Source organism: Mustela erminea, chromosome 1 (genome assembly GCF_009829155.1).
Source record: "Mustela erminea isolate mMusErm1 chromosome 1, mMusErm1.Pri, whole genome shotgun sequence".
Classification (NCBI taxonomy): Eukaryota; Metazoa; Chordata; class Mammalia; order Carnivora; family Mustelidae; genus Mustela; species Mustela erminea.
Genome location: NC_045614.1, coordinates 115,047,906 through 115,070,314, shown reverse-complemented (window position 1 = coordinate 115,070,314; position 22,409 = coordinate 115,047,906). Strand labels below are relative to the sequence as shown.

At 35.1% G+C, this 22,409-nt stretch overlaps 1 protein-coding gene and 1 pseudogene across 6 annotated transcripts in view; one reads left to right on the top strand and one right to left on the bottom strand.

Moving 5' to 3' along the window:
• Positions 1-9,265: 9,265 nt before the first annotated feature.
• Positions 9,266-22,409, bottom strand: part of DCUN1D1 (defective in cullin neddylation 1 domain containing 1) — a 35,833-nt gene continuing 22,689 nt past the window's right edge. For all 6 annotated transcript variants that reach the window (XM_032339776.1, XM_032339802.1, XM_032339811.1 and 3 more), the window contains exons 5-7: positions 12,420-12,502; positions 12,077-12,173; positions 9,266-10,767 (exon numbers count right to left, since the gene is read on the bottom strand). In XM_032339776.1, the coding sequence (XP_032195667.1) occupies positions 10,688-10,767; positions 12,077-12,173; positions 12,420-12,502 (260 nt within the window). In that variant the 3' untranslated portion in view covers positions 9,266-10,687. The remainder of the gene's footprint in view (positions 10,768-12,076; positions 12,174-12,419; positions 12,503-22,409) is intronic.
• On the top strand, positions 13,374-17,891 carry LOC116567386 (annotated as a pseudogene).

Here is a 22,409-nt window from a genome sequence, read left to right as displayed (position 1 = left end):
CTACTGACTAAGCCAAGTCAGGCACCCCACGACTATTATCTTTGATCTCATTTCCTGTTACTCTCCTCACTCCCTCCTCTCCAGCCTGCTAGCCTCCTTGTTGTTCCTCAAATGTGCTGCCAACTCAGTCTTTATAATTGATATTTGTAATGACTGAAAGCTTTCATTGAATATATGCATGACTTATGACTTCATTTCTAAGGTATTCCGTTAGCTCAATGAAGTTCTCCCTGATTACCCTATTTAAAATCGCACATTCCACTGTCCCCTTCCCTTTCCCCCCTCCACAGCACTTCTATTTATCACTATATTTTATATTAGAATGTAAGCTCCATGAGGACAATTATTTTTCTTCTGTTCACTGATGTATTCTTAGGATAATGTCTGACACATTAAGGGATTAAAGACAATTACTTGAATGAGTGAATAAATTATGAAAGTTCTGAAGAGTCACTAAAAGATCATAATTAAGCCTCTTAGATAAGTCACGCTGATAATAGCAAGAATAACTGATTGGAAAAAAATATATAAAAAATATGAAAAATAAAAGTATATAGGAAGCCATAGGAACTTTGGCAATTGGTGATGAAAACTTAAAAGGCAGTGACAGTGGGAATCAAGAACATCATATAGACACAAAACTTATAAATGCTCCAAAACTGTTCTACAAATTCTACACAGCTGCATTTTCGTGCAGAAATTGACAAGTTGATGTTAATATTTGTATGGAAATGCAAAGGACCCAAAATACCAAAAAATTTTTTTGAAAAACAAGTTGTAAGAGTCCTGCTTCCTAATTTCAAAACTTAACTACAAAGTTACAGGAATTGAGATATGTAGTTTTGTCATAAGGAAGGGCATACTGGTGGGCATTAAGAATCCAGAAATACACCCATACATTCATGGGTAATTGGTTTTCAAGAAGGGTGCTAAGACCATTCAATGGGGAAACAAAGGATAGTCTTTTCAACACATGGTAAGGGAACAGCTGGATATTCACAGGCAAAAGAATTAATTTGCCCCCCTATTTTATGCAATATACAAAAATTAACTCAAACTAGGGGAAAGACAAAGATAAGAACTAAAACCATAAAACTTTTACAGGAAAACGTAAGTGTAAATTTTTTGACCTTGAATTAGGCAAAGGTTTCTTAGATTTGATATCTAAAATGCGAGCAACCAAAGAAAAAAATAAATTGGATTTTATTAAACACTTTTGTACCACAAAAGTAAAAAGAGGATCCACAGAATAGAAAATATATGTAGAGGGGCACCTGGGTGGCTAAGTGGGTTAAGCATTTGCCTTCAGCTCAGGTCATGATCTCAGGGTCTTAGGATCAAGCCCTGCATTGGGCTCCCTACTAACCTTCTCCCTCTGCCCCTCCCCCTGCTTATATACTCACTCACTCTCTCTCCCAAAGAAATAAAATCTCAACACTCCCCCCAAAAAACCCAAGAAAAATATTTGTAGATCATATAGCTGGTAAAGATCTAGTATTTCAAATATATAAAGAACAATTACATGTCAATAAGAAGTAACTCAATATAAAAATGGGCATATGACCTAACCAAACTAAATACTGAATAAACAGAAAAACTGAGCAGACCAGTAACTAGTAAGAAAACTGAATCTGTAATCAAAACCTTCCAACACAGAAAAGCCCAGTACCAGATGGCTTCACTTCAATGTCTACCAAACATTTAAAGAATAATCCTCCTCAAACTTCCCAAAAATTGAAGAAAAGGAATCCTTCCAAACTCTCTGTGGGAGGCCAGCAATGCTGATACTAAAGCCAGACAAGGAAATACAAGGCAGCTACAGACCAATATCCCTGAAGAATATTGATACAGAAGTCCTCAACAAAATATAAGCAAACCAAATTCAACAGCACATCAAGGAATTATACACCACAAGTGGGAATCAGTCCTGGAATGCAAGGATGGTTCAACAAATGAAACTCGGTGATTCTAATACGCCACATTAACTGAATTAAAAACAAAGCCACATGATCATCCTAATTGATGCAAAAAAGCAACTGACAAGACTCAACACCCTTTCCTGATTTAAAACAAACAAAAAGCTTTAACACACAAGAAATAGAAGCAAACTATCTCAATATAATAAACACCATACATGAAAAACCCATAGCTAACATTAAATATGATGGTGAGATGTTAAAACTTTTCCTCTAAGAAAAGGAACAAGACAAAGATGCCCACAGTTCTTTTTAAAAGAGCAAATATTAACAGATTTAGAGGGAGAAATGGGTAGCAATATAATAATAGCAGGGAACTTCAATATCCCACTTTCATCAATGGATAGATCATCCAGGCATAAAATCAATAAGGAAACATTGGACTTAACATGTTAGACCAGATGGTTAATATTTTGAATATCAAAAGAACACCTACAACTCAACAAGAAAATCAAATAACCCAATTCAAAAATGGGCAAAGAACTTGAATAGACATATCTCCAAAGATATACAAATGGCCAACAAGTAAACAAAAAGATGTTCAACATCATTGATCACCAGAGAAATGCAAAACAAAATCATAGATACTGCCTCACACCCATTAGGATGGCTAGTATAAAGAAAAAAGGATGTGGAGAAATTGGAACCCTTGTGCATTGTTAGTAAGATTGTAAAATGGTATAATTGCTATGGAAAATGGGGGGGCTGAAAAAAATTAAAAACAATACTACCATATGCTCCAGCAATCCCATTTCTGTATATATCTCCTAAAGAATTGAAAGTAGGGTCTCAAAAAGATATGTATACACTTAATTTTATAGCAGCATTATTCACAATAGCCAAATGTTCACTGGCAAAAATGTTGTATACACCTACAATGAAATATTATTCAGCTAAAAACAAAAGAATCCCTGTCATATGCTACAACACAGATGATACTTGAAGATATTATACTAAGTGAAGTAAGCCAATCACCAAATACTGTGACTCCCTTATTTGAGGCATCTAAAGTAATCAAATTCATAGACAGGCAAAGTAGGTGTTTTCCAGGGGATGGAGTGTGAGTATGTATTTTCAATTCTCTTATATTCTTAGAAGTGGAGTTGCTGGATCATATGCTGTTTAACTTTTTGAGTTAACAGCCTAACTGTGATCCAAACCAGCAGCACAGCTTTACATTCCCACCAACGTACATTCCCACCCTTTACATTCCAGTTTGTCCACATCAACGCTTGCTATTGTCTTTTTGATCAAAGCAATCTTAGTAGGTGTGAAGTCCTTGCGGTTTTGATTTCCTTTTCCCTAATGACTAATAATGTTGAACATCATTTCATGTGTGTAATGGCCATCTGTATATCTTTTTTGGAGAAATGTCTATTCAGATTCTTTGCTCATTTGCAAAATGGGTTGTCTTTTTGTTAAATTGTAAGAGGTTTTTATATATTCTGGATATAAGACCCATTATAATTTTAAATTAAGGAAACATCTGTTGAGTGGTCCAAGCTTTTTGGACCACTCTTCATTAACTTTCAAAGTATTTTCAAGTTAGAATACATTCTTTAAGCACATGAAATTTCACCTTAAACATAAGTTGCATAGATATTTAAAAATTTAAAGCAACCACTGCTTTTTCCAAGCCAAGGAGTTGGGGGTGTACAGGGGGTGTATAGGGACCCACAGGTGAAAGGATTTAGAGATAAATGCAATGTATGGACCTTATTTGAATTCTGACTTGAACTAGAAAAAAAATGACAATAATGACTGGAAAATTACTAAGAAATTGTTGATATTTAAGTGTGTTATATTTAAGCATTCTTATCTTTTCAATATAAATACTGAAACACAAATGGAATTATCTGCTCTGTGGTACTTGCTTCAAAATAAATCAGGGTTGCAAAGATGGGTGGCATATAGATCAAGATTGGTCATAAATTGACCATGATGAAGTAGGTTTATTATACTATTGTACTTTCGTCTTTGTCTGAAGTTTTCCATTAAAAATTTAGAAAGCACTACTCCAATGTCCACTATGTGTAAGAGCACAAGTAGCTGGTGGCAACTAAACAATACCAGCTAAATTTTTACAAATTTAAGAAATTCCCAGTTATCTTAAAGCAAAAGAGCTCTGGGAAACTTAAGAGATTGTGACATGGCTGTGCAGTGCGAGGTCTGTACAATGTTTTCAATATGACCACCAGTCACAGGCAGCTTTATTAACTACGATCCACACAATAGCACCAAGTACCAGCCACAAGCACTACTCACCTACACACTTCCTCTCCTCAGCAGAGTCCCAAGGGACCAGCACACTCCCTCTGGAAGGCTGTAACTTTTCTCACTGGCTACAGAAAATACTACCTTTAACTAACTACATATCTATAGTAAGTAACTTTATAGTGATCTCTCAGACCATCTTATACTCACCCAAACTGCATATCCAATCTATGGACACACGGGTTAGGACTGCAAGGTATAATCTGCACACTTAAAATACATACTCACCAGACTGACTATAATAAAAAAAAGACAAGTATTCACAAGGATGTGAAGAAACTGCAATGCTTATGCATTGTGACAGGAATATTTTTAAATAGTACAGCCACTCTGGAAAAGAGTTTAGCAGTTTTTTTAGAAAATTAAACAAAAACTTTCCAGCCAACCCAACAATTTCATTCTTAGGGATCTAAGAGAAATGAAAACATACGTCCACATAAAGGCAAATATGTGAATGTCCATAGCATTGTTATTCATAATACCCCCAAAATATGAACAATCCAAACGTTCATCAACTGGTGAATAAACGAAATGCAGTATAGCCATAAGCTGGAAGATTATGCAGCAATTACATGAACGAAGTACAGGCATAGGCTAGAACATGAGAGAACATCAAAATCATCATGCCAAGAAGCTGGCATAAAAGACTTCAAATTGTGTGACTCCATGCATGTGTAATTTCCAGATAGAGAAAATTTATGAAACAGAGGAAAGTGGCTGCCTGGGGCTGGGGATAAGAGAGGGAATCAACTGCAAAGGACCACAAGGGGAACTTTTATGGGCTGAGAGAAATGTTCTAAAACATCTAGAACTGGATTGTGAGGATGGTTGCACAACTCTATAAATTTACTACAACCATCAAATTGTATCTTTACAATGGGTGAATTTTATCATGTGTAAGTTATACCTCAATAAAGTTTTGTTTGTTTTAAAAGTACCATCACACCAAAGTCTTAGGAATGACTGTTTTAAAGCTCTGGCTAACAGCCTATTCTTTTAATTTCAATAGAATGACTTTAAACATATTCTCAGGATTAAAAATATTAGTATCTGCTTGAAACCTAAACATGCTATTTTTAAAGGATTCCAAGTACATACATCTCTAAACTTTACTGATCAATTACTACTCTTTTAGCTACATCATGTTAATTGTGAGACAAATCATTGTCTACAGCCCTACACCAGCATTTTCTCTTAGCCACTTCTTCCCCTGAATGTATGCCCGACACTATTCCTTCTGGTAAAAATCTTGTTTCATATTGCCCCAGTTTCCCATTAAATACAAAGTTTTCTTAGAGTACTTCATAACTTGAACTAGAATAATACTTATATTGAACATGCTTCTAAATATATACATTCTAAATACAAAATATTCTTTTTGTTTTGTTTCATCATTAAGCCATTCATGTATTGCCTCTGGCAAGTTTCAAACTTCATTGTTTCAAATCAAGCTTTGCTTTCACTATGGTTCAAAATTCTTCACTTTAAAATCATTTGATGGATTCTTCTTTCAAAGCAGTTGCGGTCTTCTATGGTCAGAACTGCTTTAATTTTGGTCTAACTCCATTCTCTTTCCATTCCACTGAAAAATTGGCCAAAGTGGTTATGTTCCCGCTTAAACCAGACATTAAAAAAAAAAATTTAACCAAGCATTTTTCCCAAACCAAATTTCAAACAAAATGCCATTAATCTGTAAGAGATAAAGTAGGTAGCTATGGATAAAGTGGACGAAGAGGCACCCTGGCTCCATGACCCAACCCTACAGAATACAGCAGACTCAAGGGATGGCTTAAAAACCAATGCTCTATGTTAGAAATCAAATTTCAGCACAGCACAAATACAAAAAGATTAAACTCAAAATATTTAAGTACTACTCATATGAAAAACTTGGATATACTTAATTAAAAAATTGACTTTTGGGGACCTCAATTTTAAAAACAGATAATTCTAAAATAATTCCCAAAATAATGTCTTTTAAACTCCATAAATACATTACTTTTTAGGAATCCCATCTGCTACAAAGACTGTGTACCTTTTATCATAATTTCCTTATTTATGACAGATTTTAAAAATAGATTAAGAAAAGCCAAAAGCGGGGCACCTGGGTGGCTCAGTGGGTTAAAGCCTCTGCCTTCCGCTCAGGTCATGATCCCAGGGTCCTGGGATCAAGCCCCGCATTGGGCTCTCTGCTCAGCAGGGAGCCTGCTTCCTCCTCTCTCTCTGTCTGCCTCTCTGCCTACTTGTGATCTCTGTCTGTCAAATAAATAAATAAATAAAAATCTGAAAAAAAAAAAAAAAAAAAAAGAAAAGCCAAAAACCACAGTAAAACAGAACATTGAGCCTAGTGGAAAGCGGTCAAATAAACAAGTTGGTCAGCAGGAAATGCCAATTACCCAACAGGCAGTACAGGAAAGTAAGATGGCAAGAAAGCTCTGGTAAAACCATTTATGTATCTGTATTATGAACTAAAAAAATAAAAAAAATTTAAAAAGCCCACAGCACTATCTGCCTCCAGAATCAGATACAAATAAAGCAAATATTCAACCAAAATGGCAACAAATAGTAAGAATAAACCTGTAAAAGGGGATTTGTATTGATAAGAATTTTCAAGTTTATATTAACTACAAAATATAAACCCCTTCCCCTCAGAAATCAAAGGTAAAGATACCATGACATATAACTTCACATTTCTATAAAATAAAAATAGAAATTATTGCTATATGACTGTAAAAATGGAGGCAAGTAAAGAGTTTAGAAATATACTCGTTTATAATCAATTAAATGATGAGCCATAATTTGAACCCTAATTATCACATTATGTAAAAATCACAATTCAGGTATTGTGTCCTCAGTTATTAAGATATATGTTAAATAGTTCACATTTTAAAAACATTTTATCATTACATAATCAAATTTGATTAAAATTTTATCAAAACATCTATGTATTCAATATAAATTATATTGTTAAAAAGTTTTATAAAGTAACATTTAAAGAAAACTGCTGAGGTGCCAAATAATTATTTTCTATTAAATATACAACTTAACATTTAGAACTACATAAATTAATTCTTGCTAAAAGTTGATTCAGGTTTACAAAGGCATACTTTGTGAACTATAGTAAATTTCCCCAGCACCACTTTCCTTTTCCATTCCAAAATTCTTTCATTAGGTTTAACTTTCTTCTGTCATTCATATGTAAAAGTTACAGAAGGTTTACAATACGTAGTCTTTATAGTAACATGTTTTTAAAAAAATCTAAGCAAAGTGCACATTAAACTAGCTACAACTACCCAAATTCCTTATCATCAAATAAAAAATAGACGAACACTTCATTCACTTAAATCTTTCTGAGGGAAAAAAAATAGTATAGCCTTGCTTAAATAAGAATTCCCCGGTAAGGATATTATATAAAAGATTTCCCATGTTATTTACTTTCTCTCATTAAAACTTTTTAAAAGTCTAATGAAGAACACACACTTATAATGCCATATTACACAACTACAGTACTGTTAATTAAATAAAGCAGCCCAGTATAGTTGTAAACATTTTAGAAATGTAGTAAACAAGACTTGGCATGTCTTTTCTTCCCAAAACTTGCCATTACAATGCTCTTTCCATGAATAATTATTCTTCCTGGAAAAGTTTAAGGTATATTTTAGTCTTTAAAATATTACACTGAAATAATATGTGAAAAGATTTAGTCATGGCAATTTCACTGAAGCTTTTATTGCCTCTGTTGGTAATATGACAGGGATTTTAAGAAGCACAATTGAACTTACAGAGATATGCAGATGATAGTCACTAAAGATAATCTTGATCTCAAGTATTTTTTATGTGGGCACTTCTAATTTTATACACTTTACTATTTAAAAAGCATTACATTTTAAAATGTGTACCTGTTTTGACATTTGGCAAAAAGGAAACTGTACCTGTGGTTCAATTTGAAACAAAGAATCAGCCTGGGGAGTTTACCAAAATGAAGACTGAAACACTTAATGAATTAAAGCATTTCAAGTTGTGTGTGTTTGCACATGTGTGTGTATCTTTCAACCTCTCTCTCTGTCAAACTCTCCCACAGACACATTCACACACATACATGGCCATATGTATAAGCATTTTTTTAGTACAAAATATTCCCTGTAACCAGACATTTATCCTCAAAATAATCACACCACATTAAACCAGTTTTCTCTTTTCAGCCCTAGTAATAGTACTGTTTAATTCTAAGATGCCATCATAGAGTGAACAACCTTAACTTTTATGCTACATAATTATATTCAAAGCTTTATGTATTTTTTGTTTATAATTACACAGTAATTATAAATGTTTAGTACCAAAATGATGACAAACACTATTTTGTTGAAAAAGGTCTTGCATTTAAAAGGAAAAGTCTGTAAACCCAAGGCACTAAGCCATGAACCAATATCAGACTTCTAAGAAAAACCATTTATATTGAGGGAAGAAAAAAAAAGCTAATGGGATCTCATTTTAAAACACAGCATACTCGAATTAATCAATCCGAAAACAATACCATAACTCAAAATCTTCAAGACAAAAAAACAAAATAGTACATATATATATATATCTTTTTAAATTTTTCATAATTGAAGTTCCTCTTTATATTTACAAATATGAAATCAGGAAATACTGAAAGCAGCAGGATTCTTCTTTTTTTCTTTTTCCTTTTTTTAAAATAACCAATTCCAGTAACCCGAACACAAGTTTTCAAAATATTCTTTTGGTAGAATTATATTCTTGAGTTAAAGTTATGATTGGAATATTAATATAGTATCTATGGGGAAAGCTCCATTTCAGAAACTGTGTAAATAAAAAGTAGTTGTAAGATGTCATTGTTTCTTAAAATCATTTCCACATCTACATAAAACGTACTGCTATTCTGAAGTACATTCCTTTGATAATTTTAACATTGGTATATTAAGAGAGTTGCCTGGATATACCAAGCAAAAACCTATTCCTTGCTAAAAACCAAAGCCATCCAATATATGAAGTTTTACTTTTTTTACTTGCCTTACAGAAATGTTTAAGAAAGTAAGAAACCCTTCACATGTCAGGAAGTGAACAAAGAAATGAGGCATTTTCAGCATGAAAGCAGTTCGTGGGTCTTGTAATGAAAAAAATACATACAAGATAGAATTCTGCTTTGATGTGAAAACTGAGCTAATTCGAATGAAACAAAAAAAGTGAAGAAACTAAATAATATACAAGAATAAAAACCAGATTGGTATTTTGCATCAAGTACATGCTTGCTTGAAAATTTTTGCTCCTGAAGTATTTGGCAACCACAGTGATTAGCAGTTAAAGCAATTTCAACAAAATAAGAAGTCATCAAAAATGGACTATTTGTCTGAAAGCAGTACCTATAAGGATTGAACTTCATGGCTCATCATGACCATTTTCAAAATTTAATTCCTACTATCTTCTTATAAATTAAGAGAATTTCATTTGTGTTCCATAGTGTGCTGACAAAAACAAACAAACAAAAAAACCAAAACAAAACAAAAATAAACCCTCATGCCTAAATTTAGAATATTGTATTGTGTGGCAATCTAAAACATTCAAAACAAATTAAATAGTTTAACTTATTCGACAGGCATATAAGCATTTCAAAATCATAATGAAAGCCAATTATGTAGTGCATAATGTAGACAGGAGTAGAATCTAACATTATGCAGACATTTCCTAAATAAAAGTTCCCTGTAAGACAACTATATATAAACATGGGTAAGGTAAGTGCAGACTAGTTCTGTGGAACCTTTGAAATTGAGGGTCTGAAACACAATAAAATTTTCAGGTAGGCACACCAAGTTATCCTAAAAATTTCTCACGTTGGTTATTTTGACATCAGTTACTCTACTCACATCAACAATACATGTGATTTGCCAGGAAAAAAAAAAAATCCCCCCAAACCAAACACCATTCCAGATCTGGTACACTTAAATATATCACTCTTATTGGAAGTGCTATCAGCATAGTCTTTGCAACTAGCCCAAAGCATATATTTAAGAAGTTTTTATAAATTTTTTGTGATGTTCATATGTTTAATTCTTATGCCAAACTGTTTTCTGATGAAGACAGCATTGTGCTTTATGCAAGAATGGAAACCTCAAAATAATCACCATAAAGCTTCTAAGACTTATGGGAGAATAAACTAGGATGGTCCACAGATATAAGATGAAATCCACAATGTTGGAATTATAAATGTTTAGAGCGGCCCAGACTAGAAGACAAGCCCAAACCACCATTAGAAGAATGAAATACGATATGGTCCAAGATGTATCCTTAAAGTTTTGACACAACCCTCAGTCTGAATTGTGAGGATTGATCTTCAGTTCAGTCCAGCCAGCAGAAATTGACTGTGCAATTTTCCGTTGTATTTATTGTACAGACTATGTACATTCTAGAAGGTTCCTTTAGTGCTACACTGTTGTACTTTTTGTCCCAGCAATTTGAGGGCGTGCAAATTCCACAAAGTCATCAATAAGAACAGGCCATGCTCCTGGGGGGGGGGGGGGGGGAGTACGGGAACAAAGAAAGAAAGAAAAGCAGAAATAAAACATTTTAGAGAATCCTTTACTTCTTAAAATACCTTTGCCATAACAGTTAGAGTATATCATTACAAATATTCCCACTGGTAAGTCTTCCAAAATTCTGACTTTTTAGAGTTTCTACCTAAAATATTCCTGTATTCTCTCTGCTCTATTATTCTAAAACTTGATAATCCCCTGAATAATAAATAATAACTCTTCTGGTAATCAATCAACAATATCATGGTTTTCTGAAGGCCACTGAACTGGCAGCTTAAATGGCAAGGCTATAGTGGCATGCCATCAGCACTGAGAGCATAGGTAGGAAGATAAAAGTTTCCAGGTGTTTTGTGGCAAACTTACAACAGAAATCAACAGTAAGTATCAAACTCTATCCTACTTCATGAAAATAAATTACTAAAAGATTTTGAATAGCATATATGCGTGCCTCTAAACATCCACATGCTAACTTCTGAATCAGGAAGTTCTCCAATTTCGTGTAAGGCCTTACAGAAAGCACAATTATCATCAGTCATACCCAGGATTAGATATTTCTCACTCGTTACTGAAGACTGTACATCATACGAAAACAAAGAGAAAAAAAAAAATCATCTCTGATTAAATAGTTCCAGGACACTTTAAAGGAAGCCAAGGGCATTGGAGATTTTCCAAAGAGCACCTCTGTCTATTCAACAATCTCAAAAATGCATCATATCCTGGTAATTCTCAAGGGAGGCTAGGTAAGGAAGTGTGAAGAAATCAATGTAAACCACTGCCACTTCTCAAAAAAATAAAAGCACAGGTCCCCGTAGTGGATGGTAATATCATCTCTTTACATATATGAAAAAATATCAGAAAAGAATCCAACTGACGATCATTTATTGAATGCCAATAGTACTACAGTAGGCAGCTGAAGTACATTTCAAATTTAACAAAGCCACTAACCTTGAGTTTACAGTTAAGTTCACAGACAAGATAAACAGGTAACAATAAAAACACAAATACTAAAGTACATTAAAACAAGTAGTATAAGTAAACTGAAAACCTAAAACATGGATGGAAACTACTCATGCCTTTCTGGAAGACAGCATTTAAAGAAACAGAACAACGTAGACTAGTAAAGAGGACAAAAGCACTTTACACATTCAAAACAACACAAATAAAAGGTCAGAGGACAGAATCCAACTCCATGAAAAGCAGAAGTAGATAAGAAGTTCAAAAGTATGCAATAAAGTAAAACAAAAACAAAACCAATATTAGTAAGGCAAAAACATTCATTACCTTCTTCATCATAATTAGACATGTCATCTGCAATCATTGTACTGAAGTCTAAAAGAAGATTCCAAGTATCTTTTGGTATGGATCGTTTATGATGTTCCTATTTTTAAAAAATAAGCAAAAAACATCCAAATCACCAAAAAGAGTTTCAAAATATCAGCCCAAATGATGCTAAATTCAAGAATGCAAAATAACTTGTGTAATGAAATTCTGGTAATCAAATTTCTCATTCTATGTCCACTACACACTCTGAGATGAGTTAGTCATGCTTTAAAAAATGTTAATTTATCTTCAAAGAAAGCAAAAAGGTACAGAAAAGATGGAGCTGCAGAAAACATGAACTTACCAACAAAAATTTATTCCATAAGTCTAAGAATTTAAATCTTCCATTAAGCACTAAATTCCAGTAGGCAATGGCCATTTCTAGATCTGTAATATTAAAAATAAATTATGTATTTCAAATTCCATGAATATTTATCCCTGAAAGAAAAACAACAGGTAAGACCAAAGATAGTCCTTTAAAAAATTTTTTTAAAAAGTTTTTTCCTGACTACTTATTCATAAAATTTTCAAATACATTTAAGACCAAGGTTTGTATCCTGACTCCTCACTAATGAACAGTCCCTTCAGGGAAGGAAGAATACCACTTACCTCACAGGGGGGGTTCTGAAGCTTAAACTGCATAATGCAGAGAAGCACACTTGACTGAGATAAGTATTAAAGATAAGTATTAACATGTACATCACTGTTTCTCAACTTCAGCAACTCTGACATTTGGGATCCAATAATTTTTCGTTGTCTGCCCCCAGTTGAGACCCACTATCTACTACAGTTTGTAATGCAAATGACTGCTTTCCACAATGACTGAACCTGACTTCAGAGACCACTAAGAATCCTGATTTAAAAATTAAAATTCATCAACTAAGATTTGCTTTTGGAAAAGTTTTGAAGACAATATAAATGGCTACTTGACTGGGTTTAGAGCAGAGTGAAACCATACCACTACATGACAAAGTACAATACCTGTCACGACAGAAAGAACTATGACCTCTTTCAAGGAACTAAACCTGTTAAGTAAGTATCAAGCTTTTATGAGTAAATTGACATCTCCAGGTCAGGAAAAATTATATCCCAAGTAAAGTAAAAGTCCTTTCAGATCTGATCTCCAAACTATCCCTAAAGAATCCTGAGACCAGGAAAGATGCCAAAAAGGCTCACATCCTACCTCAAAGAACAATATACAGGCCATAAGAAAAAAATCCCCTTCTGCACTGGAACTTCAGTTCTTCAAGGATAGGAAATGGATATCCCCAAACGAGCAGACCGAAACACAAAGTATGCATTCCAAAACCGCTGAATCAATGAACTCCCTACAGTTCCATGTGGAAATACACTACTTACCTTCAAATCCATTATTATGTCTTCTTCAAACTCAGTGGAAAAGGTGTCACTTTTTCTCTCACCCAAAGATGAGCCCCTGACACCACTGTTCTCAAGCCAATACCATCCTTCAGGAATCTTACCTATTGGTTAATTTTCCTCTCTCCCTATATCAACTTTGCCCTGTCTTTTGGCTTTTCCCCCTTCATAAAGAAATATGCTCAGGTTATGGAACTTACCTTTAAAAAAAAAAAAAACTTTCTTAGATCTCTCATCCCCTTAACTAGCTAACTAGCTACCTCTTTCTCTTTTGCTTCACAGATAATCTTAAAACCGCACATGAAGTCTTCTACTTTTATACATAATGTGTCCTAAATCAAATCTAAAAGTCAAATTCGGATCCCCAAGTTTTAAGAAAACTAGAAATATGACACTAACTCCGAATTGTAATACCTTTATAATCTCTGCAGTCTTTAAGGCTCTACAGCCAATATTCCTCTAAGGTTCTTGTTCTTTTCTTTAACAATCAAACATACTAACTGTGTGGCTCAAGTGCAGCACAAAGGCTGTCATTAGCATGTTAATGATTTTCTTCTTCCTTTCAAATGCATGAAATGTATAACTAAGCTTATTACTAGTGCTAGCATTTTTTTCCCTTTTCAACTAATTTTCACAAAATAAGGATAAGAAACAACAGAGATATTCAAATAACTACAAACCAGGAGACACCTATAAACGCCCATTTGTCAGCTGATACATGAAAGAAAGAATCTGACAAGGGCAGAAGTATATGCGAATGATGTTTAAAGGTTTAGGTTGTTCAAGAAGAGTATTTTTTTTTTGTAATCTACATTCATTGCCCCATTTCCTCACCTCCCACACACTTTTTTTTTTTTTTAAGATTTTTATTTATTTATCTGACAGAGATCACAAGTAGGCAGAGAGGCAGGCAGAGAGAGAGAGGAAGGGAAGCAGGCTCCCTGCTGAGCAGAGAGCCCCGCCGCCGGGCTCCCAATCAGGACCTGAGCAGAAGGCAGAGGCTTTAACCCACTGAGCCACCCAGGCGCCCCTCCCACACACTCTTTAATTCTATAAACTAGCGTGTACCTCTGTCACTCTACTGAAAGTAATCTCTTCCTATTAAACACTTTTTATGTCCTTATTTTCGTTGCCAAATAAACACTTTGATGTCCTTAATTTAGCTGGCTCTCTGTCATATTGGACAAAACTGAATACACCTTGTACATGGAACTGCCATTCAGCTTTAACTGATAGCACTCTATTAATAATTTTCCTCTGTCCTCTCTGGCTTTCTCTTTTATTGGCTCCCCTTCCTCCATTCTTCCATTCGATGTTGGTGTTCTGAAATACTGTATATGTTAGCGATAACCATTTCTACCCTCCACAGATTTTTCAAACCCTTACACCTTTTCCCACGTCATACTCTTCAACTGCTAAATATGAATCCTTTATCTCTATGTTCTAGATTCACATATCAAACTGCCCAAGGACATCTTCAACTGGGTATCCATAAACAGCTCAAATGCAACAGAGCTCAAACTGAACTCATTACCCTCTACAGACCTGCTATTCCTTCTCTCAGCGTCTTCACCCTAGAGTGTTTCTCAATGAAACACAATGTCACATTGTGCAGAACTGCCCTATACACTGTATGACATACAGCACCCTCCTAATGCCAGAAGAAACCCTCAGTCATTATGACAACCAAAAAACGCATGCATACATTTCCAAATGTTCCCTAAAGGTGTTCAGAATTGATAGAGAAATTCCTTTTTTCCTCATCACACACTTTCAGTCAAGGCACTTTCATTTTAGCTTCTAAGTACATTTTTAAAAAATCTCTTCTCCATCCCTACTACAGGACAAATGCTAGAGTCCTTTTCCAGCTAAATCACTGCAAGAGCCTATAACCAATCATTCTTCTTTTAGTTCTGACTCCACTCCTTTTAAAGAACCACAATGCTTTCACATGAACCTTTCAGGCATATATATCGTCACCTCCATGTTAAAATTCTTCAATGATTAAAACAACGAGATACCACTACACACCTTTTGAAATGGTCAAAATCCAAAACACTGACAACAACAAATGCTGGCAAGGATGTGAAGCAACAGGAACTCTCTTTCATTGCTGGTGGGAATGCAAAACAGTACAGCTACTTTGGAAGACAGTTTGGCAGTTTCAAAACTAAACATACTCTTACCATATGATTCAGCAATTGCAATCCTTGGTATTTACCCAAATGAACTCAAAACTTATGTCCATGCAAATAACTGCACATGAATGTTTATAGCAGCTTTATTCATAATGGCCAAAACTTTGAAGCAACCAAAATGTCCTTTAGTAGATAGAGAGATCATATAAATTGTGGTATAACCAGACAGAGGAATATTATTCAGTGTTAAAAGAAAATAAGCTATAAAGCCATGAAAAGATATGCAGGAAAACAAATACATATTAATATTCCTAAGTGAAAGAAGCCAGTCAGAAAAAGGCTAACTCTGAAAAAGGAAAACTATGGAGACAGTAAAAAAAAATCAGCAGTCACCAGGGGTTAGGAGGGAGGAAAGGATGAATAGGCAGAGCAGAGGTCTTTAAGGGCAGTGAAAATTCTCTGTAGGATGCTGTAATGATAGATAACATGTTGTTATTACATTTGCCCAAGCCCACAGAATGTACACCAAGAGTGAACCCTAACATAAACCTGAACTCTGGGTGATAATGATGCATCAGTACACCGATAATGTACACCCAACTGTAAGAAATAGTACTACTTTCATGAGGGATGTTGATAGTGGAAGGAACTATGTATGTGTGGGGGAAGAGGGTACATGGAAAATCTCTGTATCTTCTGCTCAATTTTGCTGTAAACCTAAAACAGTTCAAAAAATGTCTACTAAAAATTATTTTTAAATCTCCAATAATTTTCCTATTGTCTTCAGATAAAATCTACACTTCTAGTTAAATGAACTTATTTGTAGTTCCTCAAAGATGCTAGGTCTCTCACCTCTGAACAACTGAACTTGCTAATCACTCCACAAGAGATGGCTTTTTTTTTTTTTTTTTTTTTGGCCCCAAAAACATATACTCATTCTTCACAGCTCAAAAATTAATCACCTTCGCTTGCAGATCCTGCACTGAAGGAGATGCACGCAGCTAACATTGTCTTCCTCACTTGACTCTTAGAGCCAGTTCTCTCTGGGCACAATGGCAACTTTTTTTTTTTTTTTTCCTATTTATTTGACAGATAGAGATCACAAGTAGGCAGAGAGGCAGGCAGAGAGCAGGCTCCCCGCTGAGCAGAGAGCCCGAGGTGAGGCTCGATCCCAGGACCTTGGGATCATGACCTGAGCCGAAGGCAGAGGCTTAACCCACTGAGCCACCCAGGTGCCCCACGATGGCAACTTTTAAGGAAACACCTGATTGCACCAGCTGCAGAAGAGGTAACCATTCCCAAACAAGATCACTGTAGTGCGTGTTAGACAAGTTGTTATGGCATGTGCCATCAGCATTCTAGGAAAGTATCTAGCTGATCAACTTGCCTGTGTGGATGTTTTGGAAGACAAACTCAAAGGGGAAATGATGGATCTGCAACATGGGAGCTTATTTCTTCAGACATCTAAAATTGTGGCAGATAAAGATTGCTCTGTGACTGCCAATTCTAAGACTGTGGTGGTGACTGCAGGAGTCCACCAACAATGGAGAGAGCTGACTCAATCTTCAAATTCATTATTCCACAAGTAGTCAAGTACAGTCCTGACTGTATCATAATTGTGGTTTCCAACCCAGTGGATATTCTCAAACATGTTACCTGGAAACTAAGTGGACCATGCAAGCACCATGTCATTAGAAGTAGGGATAATCTGAATTCTGCTAGATTTTGCTATCTTATGGCTGAAAAACTTGGCATTCATCCCAGCAGCTGCCATGGATGGATTTTGGGAGAATATGGCGACTCAAGGGTTGTGGGTGTGGACACAAGGTTGTGTGGAGTGGACTGAATGTGGCAGACGTTTCTCTTCAGGAACTGAATCCAGAAATGGGAACCGATAATGACAATGAAAATTAGAATGAAGTGCCTAAGACAGTGGCTGAAAGTGCCTATGGAGTCATCAAGCTAAAAGGATATACCAACTGGGCTACTGGATTAAGTGTGGCTGATCTCACTGAATCCATGTTGAAAAACCTATCCAGGATTCATCCGGTGTCAACAGTGGTAAGAGGATATAAGGCACTGAGAACGAAGTCTTCCTGAGCCTTCCATGTATCCTGAGCACTCAGGGCTTAACCAGGGTGATCAACCAGAAGCTGAAGGATGGTGAGGTTGCCCAGCTCAAGAAAAGTGTAGATACCTTGTGGAACATCCAGAAAGACCTAAAAGATCTGTGACTTCTGGCTTCTAGGCTGTAGAAATTTAAAACTACAATGTGATTAACTTGTGAGCCTTTAGTTTTTCATCCATATACATGATCACAGTGTGCTTTTATTTTCCTAAATATGTGAATCGGGGCTCACAGAATCAAAGCCCATGCTTGGTTTAATGCTTGCAATATGAGCCCTTGAACAAGAAAATTAACCACTGTTGTGTGAAAAAAAAAATTAATCATTTTTGTGAAGACTTTGCAAACTCACCCAGACAAACTTAAGATGCTCCTGACTCTATGCTCACAGAGTAAAGAGTCAATAAATATTTCTGAATGAAAAAAGTATACTCTAAAAGACTTAATAACTTATAATTAAGACCTGAAATGCAGGGGCGCCTGGCTGGCTCAGCTAGTTAAGTGTCCAACCTAGTTTCAGCTCAGGTCATGATCTCAGGGTTCTGAGATCGAGTCCCACATTGGTCTCCACATGCAGTAAGGAGTCTGCTTGAAGTTCTCTCCCTCTAACCCCTTCCACGCCTCCCACCTGGCTCACTTATGTTATGTGTATATGCATGCCCTCTCTTTCTCCTTCCCTCTTCCCCTCAAATAAATAAATAAAATCTTTTTAAAAAAAGAATTGAAATGCATAAGACTGTACAGAGATAAAATGGCAATTGCCTTTTAGCAATTTAGAAAAACTGCCCTTTAGACAGAAATGTCTGCGTGACAGAGAGAAGAGCCTAGCTAGAGAGAAGTGGTTTGAAATAGTATTTTAGCCTCTTAAATTCCAATTCTACCACTAGCTAAGGAAACTTGGGCAAGTGAATTCGCCTCTCTATAATTCTGTTTAAAATAAATTTAACAGTACCTACTCTCACAGGGTTGCTGTAAGGATTAAATGAGTTAATAGACATAAGACATTTAGAACAGTGCCTGGTAAATAATAAATGAGTCCTTACTATCACTATTATTTATTTTTAATAATTTTTAAGATTATTATTAGAGATTCTGAAGCAGTATTGGAAAACAGAGCAAATTCGACAAGAAGGTAACAAGTGGCAACAATGATTATAATAAATAGAAGGAAAATACAGAGGAAAAAGAGACAAGCACAAATAACAAAATTGCCTAAAACTGATACTTGCAGAATGAATTTTTAAGTCCTTATAGTAAAATTTAAAATTTGAGGTAATCCCAGTGTCAAACAAAATCAACAAGGCAACGTGGGCTTTCATAAAAGGAATGAACATGGAAATGAATCGAGACTGGATCCAAATACTGTCCCTAAGGGAAACAAAATGTTGCCAACTCACTAGGGAAGATGGAATGGTGATTAACAATCCTATTCACAATGTCTTCATTTACTTAGAAATATCCACAGTTAGCACAATTTAATATTTAAAACAAACAAAAAAAAAAAAAAAAAAAAAAAAAAAAAAACAAACCAGAACAGGGAGCCAGAAAATCTCAAACTGAATCCCAGTTCTACCAATTCTATAGTTATATTACCTTAGTAGGTCAACCTCTCTATCCATGAATTTCTCCATCTTTATGACAAAGGGGATGATAGGTTTTTTACACAGCTCAAAGGGTTGTTACAAGAACCAAATGGGATTACACAGATGAAAATATACCTTAAAAACACTCTATAAAATTATTTCTAAATATTAAACGTCTAACAAATAATCTTAAAAATTTTTTTGAAGATTTTATTTATTTATTTGACAGAGAGAGATCACAAGTAGGCAGAGAGGCAGGCAAAGAGAGATAGGGGGAAACAGGCTCCCTGCTGAGCAGAGAGCCAGATGTGGGGCTTGATCCCAGGACCCTGGAATCATGACCTGAGCCGAAGGCAGAGGCTTTAACCCACTGAGCCACCCAGGCACCCCAATCTTAAAATTTTTTTAATCAACTGTACAGGTATAAGATTCTAGCTGAACCACAGTTCACAAGAAAATAACCTATAATCTTTAGTCTGATAAAAGTTCAGGATGGTCCTAAAAATGGCATGGTTGTTAGAGAACAAACGTAATTTTTGACCAAACAGAATGAACAGTCTCACAAAAAATAACAGACTCATGGCGTTCTACATTAAACAACCTCCTTCTGGAGTATTATGTTCAGCTTTAAGAGCTCTATTTTGAGAGAATCTGAGAAATTGGAAATGTGCCTGGTAGGGGACAGTAACAGGAATAACAAAGGTCTTCTCAAATGAAGAACAGTTAAAATAATTGGGATGCTGACCTGGAAAAAAAAAAAAAAGAAAAAGAAGGGGGTAAAGTCTTTACATGGTCAGACTTCCTCTGTGCTCTGCTGAGGGTGGAGGACAAATAAGGGCAATGGTAGAAGTTAGCAAGACAAAAATGCTCACTTCATAAGAACTGTGTTCCTGTGTGATAAGAAGTAGGAGTATTCTGTGACAAGAACCGACCACTTCCTGAAACAAGGTGTGTCCAATCCCTGGATGTTCCAACTACATGAGGATCAGCTATGGATGCTACTTTGGACAGGTTAGACAAGTTACGAAATCTCTTTCAAATTTAAGATTCAGAAGACTATCAGAAATGCCAGATGCCTGAAGCAGACAGTGAGAGTGGAAGCATCCCATCCTGGTGTCAAAGGAAATCAAGTAATAAAAAATGGGAAAATATGGAAAACACCAGCTCTCATTATAACTAGCAGAGCTATTTATAAATAAACCACAGTGCTGTCACTGTCACTCTGCCAGTTTGTTTTGGGCCTCACCTCCTCTCCTATGATCTTCTAATTCTTCTCTGCCAAATACTGTAATTTAAGAGCCCTGTGAGCCTTCAGAAAGGCTGTCAAGAAAACGGTTTTCTTTTTAATTAAGTTCTTCAACCAAGCAAGTCATTACATTTCCTGATACTCAACACCAATGCAAAACAAAAGGAGAAACTAGGATTTGTCTTCCTATTATGTTTTTTCTCTTTTTAAATTAAAAAAAAATTTTAATTTCAGTCTTACAGAAAAACTGAGAAGAAAGTACAGACAGTTCCCATACACCTCCCCACCTCACCCCCCCCCCCCACCGTTTCCACTATTTTTAACACCTTGCTTTAGTGTGGTATATTTCTTACAACTGATGAGCCAATATAGATGTACTATTATTAACTCAAGTCCATATTTTACATTAGGGCTCACTCTGGGCTATACAGTCTACGGGGTGTTTTTTTTTTTTAATAATTTAAAAATTGTGGTTAAATATAACAAAATGTATCATCTTAACCATTTTTAATTGTACAGTTCACTTAGTATTAGGTTCATTCACACTATTGTGCAACCAATTTCTAAAACTTTTTTCATCCTGTAAAACAGAAACTCTACATCCATCAAAAATACTACAATTTTCTTAAGTTCAGTACTCTACATTAGATAGTAAAATTTTTAAATCTAATTCTGTACCATCTTTTTTGCAGTTTTTCCTATAATCCAAAATTCCAATTTAATATATCCAGTATCTACCAAAAATTTAATTTTGCTTTATTTTCACCACATATAATAAAAACTAAAATTCAATATCAAAACTATATATTAATATCAAAATATCATTAGTTTTATGCTCCAATAAAGGAAAGGCATATAACTAAAGAAACAGACTCAGCCCATTTAAATCAACACTTTATATTCATAACATTTTATTTAATCTTACCAAAATATTGTGCTACATTTCTAAACACAACAAAAATAGTTACTACAAATTCAAAAATTTTAATCAGTTTTTACTTGTGGGAAGTAAGGAGGAAACCAGGAAAAAACAGCCCAGTTAACTGATGGCCACAAATAGCAGAGAAACTAACCCAACATATCATCCATCCCAGCTTATTCTGCCTGCAAAATGAGGAATTTTACTGCAAGAAGAAAATCCAAACTAAACTGAATAATCAGTTAGAAAGGAGGCTTCACTATTTGTAATTTTGCTTTACAGATATCTTGTCTATCTTCAATCAATTCAATCACATTCAGTCATTCATTACGCCAAATATCAATACAAATGTACACCTATCCCTTCCTCACAGACTTTCAAGCACTTCCTTGGTCTAATCCCTATTCACATAATCCTTTTCTCAATGCATTTTCCCTTCTAATTTAAAATATAAAGAAGGATTAGTACAAGAAGCCCCTATTAGTCTCTCTAACTACTATCTTCAAAATCAAAAACAAACTTACTTCCATCATTGGGTAAGTTATTTAACCTTCCTATAGGCATAGGAAGTTTTCCTCATCTGCAAAAATCAGGATAGAAAAATGGCCAGCACTCTATTACTATGTATATGGCACATGGCAGGTGACAAATTATTGAATGAAGAAATGAGTAACTCATAGAACTGTTAAACATGAAATGAAGCAGTGGATGTACTTAGCACATTGCCAGGCACACAGTAAACGGAAGATACTGATACCATCAAAATCTTCAGTGTATCCCTACTGTCCACAAATCTAATTTAAACTTTTTCTGCCCTGTTTTTAAAAGAAGACTGTGGTTGTCAAGTCTTACAATGGCTCACCAACTTCATCTTCAAATAAGCAATCCCACTAAAATCACATTAAT